The sequence below is a fragment of the Capra hircus genome (assembly GCF_001704415.2).
Source record: "Capra hircus breed San Clemente chromosome X unlocalized genomic scaffold, ASM170441v1, whole genome shotgun sequence".
Lineage (NCBI taxonomy): Eukaryota > Metazoa > Chordata > Mammalia > Artiodactyla > Bovidae > Capra > Capra hircus.
In genome coordinates this window covers 60,686,630-60,703,655 of record NW_017189516.1, presented here as the reverse complement: position 1 = coordinate 60,703,655, position 17,026 = coordinate 60,686,630, and the positions used below count along the sequence as shown (strand labels likewise).

General features: G+C 52.3%; 1 protein-coding gene across 5 annotated transcripts in view; it reads right to left on the bottom strand.

The window, feature by feature from the left end:
- Positions 1 to 17,026, bottom strand: part of TBL1X (transducin beta like 1X-linked) — a 266,324-nt gene that overhangs the window by 11,760 nt on the left and 237,538 nt on the right. For all 5 annotated transcript variants that reach the window (XM_018043751.1, XM_018043752.1, XM_018043750.1 and 2 more), the window contains 6 exons: positions 14,465 to 14,597; positions 12,680 to 12,821; positions 10,198 to 10,261; positions 9,967 to 10,064; positions 7,563 to 7,623; positions 699 to 820 (listed from right to left, as the gene is read on the bottom strand). In XM_018043751.1, coding sequence (XP_017899240.1) covers positions 699 to 820; positions 7,563 to 7,623; positions 9,967 to 10,064; positions 10,198 to 10,261; positions 12,680 to 12,821; positions 14,465 to 14,597 — 620 coding nt within the window. The remainder of the gene's footprint in view (positions 1 to 698; positions 821 to 7,562; positions 7,624 to 9,966; positions 10,065 to 10,197; positions 10,262 to 12,679; positions 12,822 to 14,464; positions 14,598 to 17,026) is intronic.

Here is a 17,026-nt window from a genome sequence, read left to right as displayed (position 1 = left end):
GAGTTGGTGATGGACAGGGAGCCCGGGCGTGCTGCAGTTCATGGGGTTGCAAAGAGTTGGACACGACTGACCCACTGAACTAACTGAACTGAACTGAAGTAACACAACCTTCCAGCAGGGGCCAGGAGCGCTCTGTCGTCTCTGCAAGAAGCCTGCTTGCATTCACCCTGGATAACCAAGCACCACCGCAGGTTTCAGGCATTTTTCTCTTTCTCCTTTCTCCTTAATCCAAAGTGCAGTCATACACTGCACAACCAGCCACCCTCAGCCATATTTCTCCAAGGGGAAAAAAACAAAAACAAAATCACATCTAAGAAGGAAGCCAAATGAATTTATCTAGAAACCAGTGTAAAACCAGTTACTTATTTCAAAGCTGACTTTAAAAGTAATTTTCCTACTCACTTTTTTTTCCCTGTTATGTCCTCAGACATTTTTATAATACCTACTTTAGTGTCTTTCCTGCAAAATCCAACACCTGGCTCATCCAGATAATTAAAAAACAAACAAAAATACACCATTGCCAACCCAGGTGGATAACTGCCCACCAGAGGTAGCAACAACAGTCCCGAGGAGGCTGTAGGAGAATGAATCGGCAGTCACAGTAAGCAGGCTTTTAATCCTAGGCAGAGACCAGCCGGTTTCCCAGCTCCCCACACACCTTTGGTGAACCCGAGGCCCCAGTCAGGACTCATACTCACCGTGTGTCCCTGGAACGTTTTGACGGGGCGGTCGCAGCCGAGTCTGCAGACGTGAATACACATGTCCGTGCTGCAGGAGGCAAAGGTAGTGTTGTTCTGCCAGTCCACGTCGAGAGCAGGGGCTGCAGAGAAGCAAAGGGCGGAGGGGAGGGGGAGACGGGACGACACAGCCATTCAGCAGGTGTGCACAGAGCTCAGCTGACTCGGCGGCGGCAGCAGCAGAGTTGAGAAACCTGACCGTGTGATAGAGCAACACTCGCAGTGCCAGCACAGTCTCGGTCCATCACAGACCCTGAGGTCTGCCGTTTATATTTGCAAGGATAACCAGACAGCTCCAGAAAGAGACCCGACCCCCACCAAAGTGTCACCCAAAGTGATCCCAAAGTGATGCTTTGGGTGCCCTGAACACAGCAACTCGCTCCCCTGGTGCAGGTGAGACGGTAGGGGAGAAGCACCCTGCTGCTCCCAGGAACATCACCGGGCTGGGTGATGGATTTTCTTTCGGTGGGGAAGGCGGAGAGCACACACTTCACAGCCTATGTTCAACGCGTGTGTGTCTCTCGCTCAGTTATACCTGACTCTTTGGGACCCTGTGGACCGTAGCTCGCCAGGCTTCTCTGTCCATGGGATTCTCCAGGCACGAATACTGGGGTGGGTTGCTATTCCCTTCTCCAGGGAATCTTCCCTGATCCAGGGATGGAGCCCAGGTCTTCTGCACTGCAGGCAGGTTCTTTACTATCTGAGCCACCAGCGAAGCCCCTTGTTCAAGGTTATCAGGGTTGAAAGAATTGCCCCACAACCCGTTACTGCGTTCTACAACTTCAAGATGCTGAGTTGACAAGAACACCTGAGGGGAGACGTGTGGCCTTAGGATGGACACCGTCTCTAGGTCCTGGGCCTTTCTCAGGGGCCGCTGGCTTGAAGACCTCCATGAGGGTGTGGGGGATGTGACGGCTTGCTTCCCTTCTGCCATCGTCCCCAGGAGACGACTCAGTACCCTCGTTCTCTCCGACACGTCCCTGCTTCTACGGAAAAGGAGGGTTAAGTCCTGCAAGCCTCTGCTCAGATCTTCGTCAACTGATCAATACCTAACCTTGTCTCACATGTTTCTTACACGTAAGTCAGCACTGAAGTGGGACAAGACTCCAGCTCTCCCAGGATATGACAAATTGGAAGACCCCCTCCCATCCTTAGCCTTCAACATACGTTTATTAATTTTTTAAATTTATACTTTGGCCACCTGATGCAAAGAGCCGACTCATTGGGAAAGACCCGGATGTTGGGAAAGATTGAAGGCAGGAGGAGAAGGGGATGGCAGAGGATGAGATGGCTGGATGGCATCACCGACTCAATGGACATGAGTTTGAGCAAACTCCGGGAGTTGGTGATGGACAGGGAGGCCCGGCGTGCTACGGTCCATGGGTCACAAAGAGTCGGAGACGACTGAGCGACTGAACAATTTCTGGCTGTGCTGGGTCTTGGCTGCTGTGTGTGTGCGGTCTCTAGCTGAGGTGTGTGGGCTTCTCACTGAGGTGGCTTCTCTTGTCGGCGAGCACAGACTCCGTAGTTGAAGGGCACGCGTTTACTTGCTCCTCGGCACAGGGTATGTTCCCTGGTTGGGGATCGAACCCAAGTCCCCTGCCTTGCAAAGGCAGACTGTTAATCACCGGACCGCCAGGGAAGCCCCTGTTCTTAACTTTCAAACCAGAGGTGCACCCTGTCCACCCTCCTGCCTTCCAGAACTGCAAGACGGATCCCATCAGCTTCTACGTCTTAGCACCAACCCCTCACAGAGCCTGCGTGGGAGGGTTTCACGTAGCGGCAGCGCTGGCTTCCTCAAGAACCCACGAAGCGGGGTTCAGCACACGTCCACAGCTGCTGCTAAATTTGCCACACGCGCCCAGTGGAAGGAAGGAGCCAGACCCACGTGGTCAGCAGGACGACCCAGGGAGCGTGGAAGCAAAGCCCGCAGCTGCTCTTGTTTATAACACCACACACGAGCCAAGTCACAGATTTCCCTCTGCCTTCGGGCGTGCAGTTAATACGCCTGGAAGGGTGACAATCCGGCACGCGGTTCCAGGGATGCTTAGCGGCACCTGGCCGTAAAAACTAACGTGTGCTGAGCCGTGGCCACCTAAACAGAGGACGCTGGGTCGCTGGTCTGTGTCCACTGTGCAGCTGGGACCCTGCCCTCCCCCGATCAGTCACGATCCAGCGTGGCTGACGGACACATAACAGGGCTCAGCGGTTCTAGGGGGTGACTTGCTCACATTTGGCCAGTGAAATTTGACGATCAGCACCGCTCTAGGTACAGTCAGGCTTCACTTTGCTTTTGTCCTTTTAACTTTTAATTGAGAAAAGGTTATCGAATGGATGCTTTGGAACTGTGGTGCTGGAGAAGACTCTTGAGAGTTCTCTGGATAGCCAGGAGATCCAACCAGTCCATCCTAAGGGGAATCAACCTGGAATATTTATTGGAAGGACTGATGCTGAAGCTGCAATACTTGTGATGAAAGTCACCTGATGGGAAGGACTGACTCACTGGCAAAGACCCTGATGCTGGGAATGATTGAAGGCGGGAGGAGAAGGGGATGACAGAGGATACGATGGTTGGATGGCATCACTGACTCGATGGGCATGGGTATGAGCCAAGTCCGGAAGATGGTGCAGGACAGGGAAGCCTGGCGTCCTGCAGTTTGTAGGGTGGCAAAGAGTTGAACACGACTGAGCAACTGAACGATAACAACAAATAGAATCCTGGGAAGGTGCAGAGGTGTTACGGGAAGGCTCTACCTTGAATCCGTCACCCACTGGTTGCATGCCACGGCCCTACAGTACAGGGCCGGACTTGGAAGGTGAATGGGTCCAGACTCGGCTGTGTGTGTCATAGGGTTTGCTCTCAAGGGCCGATCCATGTAACCACCGCTGCGGTCAAGAGCCACAAGCGTGTCCCAACACCAGCAGGACCCCCCTTGGGCCATGTTACTGGCCCACCATCCCTTCCCTGGACTGAGAGATAAATGGTATCTCACCCAGGATGTGATCTTTGCAGTCTGACTTTATTTATTTTCCAAACTGCAGAAGCCCCTTGAGACCTATCCAAGCCTTTGGGTACTACCTACCTTATGAGTCACTCAGTTGTGTCTGACTCTTTGCGACTCCACGGACTATAATAGCCCGCCAGGCTCCTCTGTCCATGGGGTTCTCCAGGCAGGAACACTGGAGTGGGTTGCCATTTCCTTCTCCAGGGGATTCTTCCCGACCCAGGCATCAAACCTGGGTCTCTTACATCACACGCAGATTCTTTACCATCTGAGCCCCTAGTCAGGTCCTGTCTGAGCCACGATTTGACCCTCGTGGCTCGGGCAGTATTATCCACAGTCTATCAAAAAAAACGAGTGGGGTGCCATGCCCTCCTCCAGGGGATCTTCCTGACCCAGGGACTGAACCTGGGTCTCCTGTATCACAAACAGATTCTTTACTGTCTGAGCCACCAGGGAAGCTCCTGCACTTGTTTTTAACCTGTTCTTTCCCATTGCTGAACGTGGTACAACACTGTTAAGCTCTGAGGCCTAATGCTTCTTGCTGACCGAGGGCACCCCCACCAGGCCTTCATGGGGAACACCTCTGGAGAGGCAAGGCAACTGCTGATTTTCAACGCATCACACACTGAGGGACGGCTGTCCCTGCAGCTTGTACAAAAGCACGCTCCCTTGTCTTCCATCTTGGACAGTGTCTACCACACCGCTTCACGCTATAGAGAAAGAGCAAATACCACCCAGAGCCAACCCAGCAACAGGCTACGGGTCGACCCCATGGGCAGCATCACCCCAGGTGAGAAGCTCCCTGAGGGCAGAAGAGACACGTGGTCCACGGGATAGAAAGCCTGGGACCTTGGGAATGCTCTGGGGAAAATTTACATCCTGCTGAAAGACTCAATACACGAGTCCTCAAGATGAAAACTGGTACAGGAAACTTATGGGTGTATTCCTCTCAGAAGAAATCAGAAGCCAGAGCTGCCTGTGTTACAGACATCTCCCCCATCAGGTGAGCACACTGGCGCTCAGCACCAAGAATCAGAACCCTGGCAGGCTTCTGCCCCATCACTGAGTCCCTTCCCTACAACAAACCTCGAGATGGTCTTAGCCTCTGTCATGAGGCTGCAATCCCAAAGGGGGCTCACATCAAACCTGACAGAAAGCCACCAGGCTCACCTGCCACGGTCTGCTCCATCTATGGCACAGACGGCCGTGACACGCACGGATCAAATCATGGAGATTGGGTTGTCAGGGGCTGGGGAGAGGGGCGCTAGACACAGACACAAACCATACGCAGACCCCTTCCACAGAGACACACGCCCACACACACAGACCCCATCCACAGACACACCCACCCACATACACACAGACCCCTTCCACAGAGAGACACACGCCCACACAGAGACACAACCCACCCAGACCCCTTCCAGAGACACACGCCCACACACAGACACAACCCACCCAGACCCCTTCCAGAGACACACGCCCACACACACAGACCCCATCCACAGACACACCCACCCACATACACACAGACCCCTTCCAGAGAGACACACGCCCACACAGAGACACAACCCACCCAGACCCCTTCCACAGAGACACACGCCCACACACAGACACACACACACCCAGACCCCTTCCACAGAGACACACGCCCACACACAGACACACACACACCCAGACCCCTTCCACAGAGACACACGCCCACACACACAGACCCCATCCGCAGACAGACACACACGCACACACAGACACAACCCACCCAGACCCCTTCTACAGAGAGAGACACACGCACACACACAGACCCCTTCCACAGACACACCCACCTACCCACACACAGACCCCTTCCACGAGAGACACACACCCACACAGACCCCTTTCATAAAGAAAGACACGCCCACACACAGACACAACCCACACATAGACCCCTTCCACAAAGAGACACACATCCACACAGACGCCTTCCACAGACACACCCACCTACACACACACAGACCCCTTCCACAGACACACCTACCCACACACAGACCCCTTCCACAATGAGACACACACCCGCACACAGACCCCTTCCAGACACACCCACCCACACACAGACCCCTTCCACAACGAGACACACACTCGCACACAGACCCCTTTCATAAAGAGACACACGCCCACACACAGACACAACCCACACATAGACCCCTTCCACAAAGAGACACACATCCACACAGATGCCTTCCACAAAGAGACACACACCCACACACAGACCCCTTTCATAGAGACACACGCCCACACAGACACAACCCACACATAGACCCCTTCTACAAAGAGAGAGACACACCCATACACAGATACACACAGACACATATAGACTCCTTCCACAAAGAGAGACACATGCTCAGACACGCACACACACCCACCCACACACAGACACACACACAGACCCCTTCCACAAAGAGAGACACACACTCACACACAGACACCCACACACAGACCTCTTCCACAAAGAGAGACACACTCACACACAGACACACCCACACACAGACACACACCCACACACAGACCCCTTCCACAGAGAGACACACACTCACACACAGACACACACACACAGATCCCTTCCATAATGAGAGACACACACCCACACACAGACCCCTTTCATAAAGAGAGACACACGGCCACACACAGACACACACCCACACACAAACCCCTTTCACAAAGAGACACACACCCACACACAGACGCACACCCAGACCCTTCTACAGAGAGACACACACCCACACACATACACAACCCACACACAGACCCCTTCCACAAAGACACACACATCCACACACAGACAACTTCCACAAAGAGACACACACCCACACAGACAGGCCCCTCCAGGGAGATACCCACACACACAGATCCCCCCCCAAAGACACATCCCTTCCCACACACAGACACGCACTCACACACAGACCCCTTCCACAAAGAGAGACACACTCACATACAGACCCGACCCCAATACACAGAGACTCCCCTACAGAGAGACACATACACAGACCCTCCCCCCGCAACAGATACACATCGCCACACAGAGAGACATGCACAGAAACACACACACAGACCCACCTACACACGCTCACATACAAATAGACCCACATATACATGCTCACAGGTTGGGCACCCAAGCTCCCTGCTCTTGGAGCCCTGCCCACTTCCTGGTGGGGAAACACAACTCTCCAAAGGCTCAGTGACTCCCACCTCCATCATGCTGTTAGGAGTAAAGCAGTACCAAGCACCCCGAGCCCAGCACCGCCAGAGATGAGTGCACAGATGACTCCTCGGGCACAGCCACGGAAGATACGGGCTGACTGCCTCTCCAGCGGGGCGAGGGGTGCCCGGGGCACCTCCCCGGGTCTGCCGGCCGCACCAAGAGGGAACCAAGGGCCACGTACCTCTGCCACAGTCATGTCGAGGACCCTGCAGGGAGCCTCCCCTCCCAGTCTGCTCCTGCAGGGCCACACCCGTCCCCTCCTGCTTGGAGCCCTTCCCGGGCACCGAGGTGGGTCGCGCCGGCTTGGGGAGCCCTGGGGGCCAGCCCTGTGGTTCTGAGCATCACCAGGAACCTGGATCTGCCCAGCAGGAGAGACCCTCGGAAGTCTGCCAACACATCACCTCAGGGCCACGATGCATCAGCAAACATCCACCCCACACGCTCAGCACTGCTCTTGAGGCATGCCCTCTTCCGAGCATTCACTGTTACTTAAAGGGACCCTTCTCAGGACTCCGGATTCTTATTTTTGAATTAAAAACAAGAAAAGTTAAAAAAAAAAGAAAAAGTAAATATTAAAAAAGTACTCACCAGAATGAAACGGAAACTGTTGTTTGGCTTCTCCTGTGTGAGCATCCCAGATTATTGTTGTCTGTAATCCGCAAAAAAAAAAATTTAGTTACTGGTTCCTCCAGCCAAGTTTTCTCCAGAAAAATTTGTCACACACGAGAACACAGCGAGCCCTTTTTTCTAAACTAGCACTGCTCAACTTAAAATTTTCTGGTAAGCACAGAAAAAAATAAAATAATTAAAAAACCGGTAAAACTTATTTTCACAATACATAGTTTATTTCACTCCAGTACAGTGAAAACGTCGTCACTTCAACATGAATCAATATGTTCGCATCACGTGGCCTGAGTCTTTTTCGCCCGCTCTTTGGAATCCAGGGTGGGTCTTACACACTTAAATCACCTAGACATCACACTTATGAACTCAGCCACGCCTGTCTGGTTATTATATTCCTCCGGACAACGGCAGCTGTAACTGATATGCAGGAAACTACCAATTCTGGTGGGAGTCCCATCTTTATCCTCAAACTTAAAAACCTATCATTTAAAAAAAAAATTTTTTTTCTTTTTAAATGAAGAGATTTTTGGTTACACAGGATGTGAGATCCCAGCCATGCATCAAACGTGTGTCCCTCTGCACTAGAAAGCGCAGAGTCTTAACCACTGGACCCAGCAGGGAAGTCCCAAACTTGAGAAACTATTAAAAAACACACGCACAAACAATGCATGTATAAAGCTCTGATTTGGAGCAATTTTCCAAGTGAAAAGCTGCAGAAATGGTTATTTCTGAAAATTCCTGACTGTCACTCTGTGAAGTAGGGGCATTACACAGGCTAGAGAAACTGGGTTCCGCTGGGGTCTGGCATTGATGTATTGCTGCACATATTGAGGAGGGGAAAAAAAAAAAAGATCTCCACTCCAGAAGACAAAGGAAGTCTCGAATGCTTCGGAACACATTATAGTATTTGGGAGACACTTGGGGAAGAAGCCGGAGGCAGCTCGATGCAAAACATTTGGAATTAATTCTCAACTGGAGTTTTCAGCTAAACTGGAAACTTGACGCCTCCCTGTCAATGACATTTTAATCAAGATCTTCCTTTAGGAAAAACTGGTTCTACTTTGTATCAACAGTGTTAACTTTTCCTGGCGAAATACTGACAGCACTGAGTGTGTTTGAAAATCTTCAGGCCACCTCCAGCGCGAAGTCGCTTCAGTCGTGTCTGACTCTCTGTGACCCCATGGACTGTAAGCCCACCAGGCTCCTCTGTCCATAGGATTCTCCAGGCAAGAACACTGGAGTGGGTTGCCACGCCTTCCTCCAGGGGATCTTCCCGATCCAGGGACCGAACCCGCATCTCGTAAGTCTCCTGCGCTGGCAGGCGGGTTCTTTACCGCTCGCGCCACGTGGGAATCTCTAGACGAATTAACATTTTTATCCCCCGCTCCACAGTGTGGTTTATAGGATTTTAGTTCCCTGACCGGGTACTGAACCTGGGCCCTGAGCAGAGAAAGTGCCACGTCCTAACCACGGGACTGCCAGGGAAGTCCCAGCGATTTTTTGTTTGATGGAGATCAACCTTGAGTGTTCACTGGAAGGACTGATGTTGAGGCTGAGACTCCAAGCCTTTGGCCACCTGATGCGAACAGCTGACTCATTTGAAAAGACCCTGATGCTGGGAAAGATTGAAGGCGGGAGGAGAAGGGGATGGTAGAGGATGAGGAGGCTGGATGGCATCACCGACTCAATGGACATGAGCTTGAGTAAACGCTGGGAGTTGGTGATGGACAGGGAGGCCCAGCGTGCTACAGTCCATGGGGTCACAAAGAGTCGGACACGACTGACTGAACTGAACTCTTTACTCTTAACTGAGCCAGTCACAAGTCTGGCAAGGCAGAGAATATATAAACACTTTCACAATTCTGACACAACTTCACACACTACATTAGTTGTCGTAACAACTTACTATCAGTTCAGTTCAGTTGCTCAGTCATGCCTGACTCATTTGCGACCCCATGGACCTCACAACTTACTCTGTGTTACCTTAAGCATACACTGAGCGAAAGTAAACATGACTTACCCAAAGGCTTTTATGGATCAGAAATACAGGTTAGCCACTCTGGGTTAAGCACGCACTGAGGGCCAAAGCCAGTATCCCTAACTTAAATTTCCTCCCTGAGATTATATCATTTTCAAGAACACTGTTATTATTCCTGCCATAGTTGATTCATCACGGTAGACAGTCTCTCACTCAGACACTTCTAGAATTCCAGAAGATCAAAACCACAGAAGCTCACAAAACCTCCAAACAAGGCCCCTTTGATTTCTTAAGGGGGAGGCAGAATTTCCAGAATTCAAAGAAACCGTGACGTTTCCCGAGAGATTAAACATAGATGAAAACAGTAATGTATCTCATGCACTCACTCACTTTGTCTACTCCAGCACTCAAAATGTAATTGCCCTTCTTGTTCCACTTCAAGGCGAAGATTGGGCCTTTATGTTGGCCTAAGGTGCTGGCCAGGTTACCTGGTACGTTACAAAGAAAGAGAGAAAGCAGGGTGATTTCTGAGCCACGCGCGGTCTGTACCCCGGATGATGACAACTGAAAGCACCCCTCCTCCAACCCTAATGCGAGGGAGGCGGGGCCAGGAGGACTTACCATCCTCTGTCCATATTCTTGCAAAACCATCATAGGAGCCCGTAGCCAACAGTGTCCCGTCACTCTGTGGGCCAGAAACACACACCAACACAAACTGTTTATTAGAGCTTGCACGCGGGACCTTCATTCCCCGAGCAGGGGTCGAACTCACGGCCCCTGCGATAGAGGTGCAGCCTCCTGACCTCTGGGCCACCAGGGAAGTCCCAGGCTTCCCTCCCCCCAAATCATCACAAGGCCAGGGGGCGAGGAAAACACACCACACTCTGTCACCACTGACGACATCAACAAAAGGCACCGTACGAAAAGCTACTGTGTGGCTTTCGGAGACCTTGGCGAGCTTTGAGAAATAGCTGCAGATACTTGGACGAGAGAAGCATTTGTGATGAAATGACAGGATATACAGGGATATGATAAACTGTTGGTGGGAATGCAAATTGGGACAGCCACTATGGAGAACAGTGTGGAGATTCCTTAAAAAAACTAGAAATAGAGCTGCCATACAACCCAGCAATCCCACGGCTGGGCATACACACCGAGGAAACCAGAAGTGAAAGAGACACGTGTACCTGAATGATCATCACAGCACTGTTTACAACAGCCAGGACATGGAAGCAACCTCGATGTCCATCAGCAGACGAATGGGTAAGAAAGCTGTGGTACATATACACAATGGAATATGACCCAGCCATTAAAAAGAATGCATCTGAATCAGTTCTAACGAGGTGGATGAACCTGCAGCCTATTATACAGGTTACAAATAGGAAAAGGAGTACGTCAAGGCTGTATACTGTCACCCTGCTTATTTAACTTATATGCAGAGTACATCATAAGAAATGCTGGGCTGGAGGAAGCACAAGCTGGAATCAAGATTGCTAGGAGAAATATCAATAACCTCAGATATGCAGATGACACCACCCTTATGGCAGAAAGTGAGGAGGAACTAAAGAGCTTCTTGATGAAAGTGAAAGAGGAGAGAGAAAAAGTTGGCTTAAAGCTCAACATTCAGAAAACTAAGATCATGGCATCCCGTCCCATCACTTCATGGCCAACAGATGGGGAAACAGTGGCTGACTTTATTTTTCTGGGCTCCAAAATCACTGCAGATGGTGACTGTAGCCATGAAATTAAAAGACGCTTACTCCTTGGAAGGAAAGGTATGACCAACCTAGATAGCATATTCAAAAGCAGAGACATTACTTTGCCAACAAAGGTCCGTCTAGTCAAGGCTATGGTTTTTCAGTGGTCATGTATGGATGTGAGAGTTGGACTATAAAGAAGGCTGAGCACCAAAGAATTGATGCTTTTGAACTGTGGTGTTGGGGAAGACTCTTGAGAGTCCCTTGGACTGCAAGGAGATCCAACCAGTCCATTCTGAAGGAGATCAGCCCTGGGTGTTCATTGGAGAGACTGATTTTGAACCTGAAACTCCAACACTTTGGTCACCTGATGCGGAGAGCTGACTCATTTGAAAAGACCCTGATGCTGGGAAAGATTGAGGGCAGGACGAGAAGGGGATGACAGAGGATGAGATGGTTGGATGGCATCACTGACTCAATGGACATGGGTATGGGTGGACTCTAGGAGTTGGTGATGGACAGCGAGGCCTGGCGTGCTGCGGTTCATGGGGTTGCAAAGAGTCAGACACGACTGAGCAACTGAACTGAACTGAACTGATACAGAGTGAAGTCAGAAAGGAAAACACCAAAACAGTATACTAACACATATATATGGAATTTACAAAGATGGTAACAATGACCCTATATGCGAGATAGCAAAAGAGACACAGATGTACAGAACAGTCTTTTGGACTCTGTGGGTGAGGGCAAGGGTGGGATGATCTGAGAGAATCTGAAACATGTATACTACTATATGTGAAATAGATCACCAGTCCAGGTTCGATGCATGAGACAGGGTGCTCAGGGCTGGTGCACTGGGATGACCTTGAGGGATGGGATGGGGAGGGAGGTGGGAGGGGGGTTCAGGATGGGGAACACGTGTATACCCATGGCAGATTCACGTAAAGTATGGCAAAAACCACCACAATAGTGTAAAGCAATTAACCCTCCGATTAAAATAAATTAGTAAAATAAAATCGAAAACAGAAAAAAATAAACTGTACAGTCCAAAAAAAAAAGAAAAAAGAACGTGAGAAAGACAAAGTGAAAAGACGCTGGAGAGCTGTGTGCATGCCCAGGCACAGATGCTGGGGGTTGGGTGGGAAGTCAGCATCTTCCTGGGCACACCTCACAGGGTACCCCCATGTAACAGGCTCCGCGATAAAGCCGCCAGACTCCTCCTGCCAACGTGCAGCTTACTGAACACCATCCGGCTGGTGGTCGGCCCGGACCCCTGGCTGGGCTGACCCACAATCCCGTCCCCTTCCTGGGGTGCGCCCCAGCTCCATCCAATGCCACAAGCCCTTGCCGAGGCCACAGGGACCGCACAGGTGTCCCTGATGGCGTCCGGGAGGGAGGCGGCTTACGTTCCAGTCCAGCGAGGTGACGTCTTTGTTACTGGGGACGTCGTGGCCCCCCTCCCGGATACAGTGCCTCAGCACCAGCTGCGTGGAGCCCCCGTTGCTGTTTTCATTCAGGTTCCATATCCTGGCGGTCGAGTCTCCGGACCTGCGCAAGGAACACAGCCGGGCTTCAAGCTCCCGGGCCCAGAGCAAGTGACACCCACCGCTGCTTGTCGCCTGGCTGGGTCTCCATCTTTTTAATCTTGCTCCAAAAAACAAAAGATCACCGTGGTTTTCTCTTTCCACTCTTAGGTGCCCTTAATCATTTTAAATGTCTGCGCATAGCTTTCCATACGGCTGAGAAAAGAGTTGAATAAGGACTTTTGCACAGGCTTAGACACCCCAAGGGTCCCCCTCGCTCAAAGCCCTGCTCTGTACATGGAAAAGATTGCAAACATGACGTAGAAAGGTAGTGTCTGTCCCAGGAGGAAGGACTTGGACACCCAGACCCCAGGCACCTATGTATACATACCCCCCAACCTATGTATACTCAGACATCCTATGTATACTCAGACACCTGGACCCCGGCACCCCCTGACCTGACCCTGGAGGACTCAGAACACTCAGACATGGGCACCCCCCAACCTGACCCTGGAGGACTCAGACACCTGGTCACTGGGCACCCTCCAACCTGACCCTGGAGGATTTGGACACCTGAACTCTGGGCACCCCACCAACCTGACCCTGGAGGACTCAGACACCTGGACCCCAGGAAAACCCCCAATCTGACCCTGGAGGACTCAGACACCTGGTCACTGGGCACCCCTGGCCTGACCCTGGAGGACTCGGACACCTGGACCCCGGGCACCCTCCAACCTGACCCTGGAGGATTCAGACACCTGAACCCCAGGGACCCCACCAAACTGACCCTGGAGGACTCAGACACCTGGACCCCAGGAAAACCCCCAATCTGACCCTGGAGGACTCAGACACCTGGTCACTGGGCACCCCTGGCCTGACCCTGGAGGACTCGGACACCTGGACCCCGGGCACCCTCCAACCTGACCCTGGAGGACTCGGACACCTGAACCCCAGGGACCCCACCAAACTGACCCTGGAGGACTCAGACACCTGGACCCCAGGAAAACCCCCAATCTGACCCTGGAGGACTCGGACACCTGGTCACTGGGCACCCCTGGCCTGACCCTGGGGGACTCGGACACCTGAACCCCAGGCACCCCCTGCCTGACCCTGGAGGACTCGGACACCTGAACCCCAGGGACCCCCTGCCTGACCCTGGAGGACTCAGACACCTGAACCCTGGGCACCCCCTGCCTGACCCTGGAGGACTCGAACACCTGGACCCTGGGGACCCTCCAACCTGACCCTGGAGGACTTGGACACCTGGACCATGAAAACTCCCAACCTGACCCTGGAGGACTCGGACACCCGGACCCCATACAAACTCCCAACCTGACCCTGGAGGACTCGGACACCTGGACCCCGGGAAAACCCCCAACCTGACCCTGGAGGACTCGGACACCTGGACCCCAGGCACCCCCCAACCTGAGCCTGGAGGATTCGGACACCTGGACCTCATGCAAACTCCCAACCTGACCCTGGAGGACTCGGACACCTGGACCCCAGGAACCCCCCCCAACCTGACTCTGAAGGACTGGGACACCTGGAACCTGGGCACCCCCCACCTGACCCTAGAGGACTCGGAAACCTGGACCCCAGGCACCCCGCAACCTGAGCCTGGAGGACTCGGACACCTGGACTCCGGGCACCTCCGACCTAACCCCTTACCCCGAAGCCAAGAGGTCACTGACAGGGTTCCAGGCACAAATGAACACCTCGGACTCGTGGCCCCGAAGGACGGTGGCTTTGCTGGGCGGGATCTCCACGTCTCCGTCTATTTCCATTGGTTTCGAATGATTATCTGTTGCGGGGAACAGGACAGGACACGTGTCACGGAAGAAACCCATCCATCCTCAGGGCATGTAAGCTTTACAGACAACTTCCTCCGCTGCACTGCCAGGCCACTGGTGACGATTATAACCAGATTACGGCTTCTGTGAAGCCACACCTCTTCACAGTCTCCAAATTTGATAGGAGAATTAAAAACTGGTGTTTATTCTTTATAACTAGGGCCAGGCTCATAGGTAATAACAATGGGAACAAGACTGGACACAAACAGGAGACAGCTGTCTCTTGGATAGAATTTGAAGGTTCCTTCTCTCTCTTTTACTTCTACAGTAAAAAGAAGTATATTTTGTTACATTTTCCTAAGAAGTCAATGAGGAGAATGGGACACAGAGGATGAGACGGTTGGATGGCATCACTGACTCAATGGACGTGAGTCTGAGCAAACTCTGGGAAATGGTGATGGACAGGGCCTATGGGGTCTCAGAGCCAGATGCCACTGAATGAACAACAGCGACCAAGAGAAATTAGGAGTTTCTGAATACCAACGGCTATCTCACTCTTTGTTATATGCCTAGAACTTAAGTCGAGTTGCTGCTGTTTAGCGCTGTCACGTCTGCCTCTTTGGGACCCGGCTTCTCTGGCCACAGGGATTCTCCAGGCAAAATTACTGGAGTGGGTTGCCATTTTCTCCTCCAGGGGATCTTCCCGACCCAGAGATCGAACCCGCCTCTCTCAATGTCTCCTGCACTGGCAGAAAAGGTCTTTACTGGTGAACAACGTCGCAACTGAACAAGTCAGCTGCAGACGCTGCTGCTAGAATGCAAGTTACGATTCAAATGACAGTGGGGATAATTAGGATACAGATACAGTTTTCTCAGCAGAAGTTCCTTCTGTTGAGGGGACAAGTGATTTTATACGACATCTTCCTGACGTGTTAGCTCCTAACCCACGAAGCTCCCACATGGACACGGCATCCTTCTTCCAGAAGGCTCACCACCCACAACCCCTCAGCCTGCAAACCACCTCATGGTCTTGGGACTCAAACGCTATTTTCCTACTGGAGCCCAGTGTGTTCCGGGCTTTTGAAGCCATGCAGACACACCCCAGATGACCCCACGGGGACTCCAGCTTGTGAAAGAGTGGGGGCGACAATCATGGTCGACGCTACACAGGAGAGACTCATCCCGGATCATACTGTAGCGTTAAGTCACTCAGCCATGCCCGACTCCTCGCAACCCCCTGGACTGCAGCCCGCCAGGCTCCTCTGTCCATGGGATTTCCCCAGGCGGGAATCCTGGAGTGGGTTGCCATTTCCTCCTCCAGGGGATCTTCCCGACCCAGGGATCGGACCTGCGTCTCCTGCACCGTGGATCCGTTTTTCCCCCTTCTATGCGGCACAAGAAAGAAGGTTCCTGAAGGTCAGAATGAAGTCTAAATTCAGACGCTGTAAGTCTGGCTGAAGCTGCCTTTTAACAAGAGCAGGTCGGACAGAGTAGAGGTTGGAAAACTGGACATTGCCTGCGTGTGCGTGTGTGTTTAGGTGGGGAGGCTGGTGGCCAGCCCTCAAGTGGAAAGTAGCCCCACTGCCGAGGCCCCCTCAAACGAAGGAGGAGCTGGGAGCTTCCAGCACACCTTGAGGTCTCCATGTGGCTACGCTTCCTTGGCATCTTAGATTGAAAGACATGGTGGAGTTTAAAAGTTCGCAAGATTTCTGTCACAGTCGTAGGTACGTAGATTTCTCAAGCCTCACCAATTACGCTTCCTTTCTGGGGTGGAAGGTGAAGAAAACAGGGACGTTCACCCCCTGGGCTGTAGCTGAAGCAAACGAGGACGTTCACTTTCTTCCTGTTTCGCTCTTAACACACCTTGACGGAGAGGCCCCACGGGGCAGGGCAAGCCCACGAATGACGTGAGGGCACAAGCCACGTTATCTTTTCGTCTCCTTTCCTGGCCCCCCATCCTTGCGAACCTTGTGAACAATGATTACGGGGCCTGCTGATGGGAGGTCATGTGATTCGATGCATAGCAGCCTGGCCCTTCTCTGCCCAGTGGTTGAGCCGTGTCCCAACTCCAGTGCGGAGAGGCCTCGGCCCGAAGATGACAATCGTCCCCCTCGGGAGAGCGCAGCGCCTTGGAGGGAAGGGGCGTTCAAAATAGGGAAGAACACACACTCGCTGGCAGAGACTTACATGCACGCACACTCATGCACACTCTGAACCTGTCCTTGAAGCCGTCTCTGAATTTGTAAGCAGGAGGTTCTCTGGCCTTCCCTGGTGGCTCGGACGGTAAAGAATCCGCCTACCAATGCAGGAGACGCAGGTCCGATCCCTGGGTCGGGAAGATCCCCTGGAGAAGGGAATGGCTACCCACATTCCGATGTTCTTGCCTGGATCATTAAATGGACAGAGGAGCCTGGCGGGCTGCAGTTCATGAGGTTGCAAG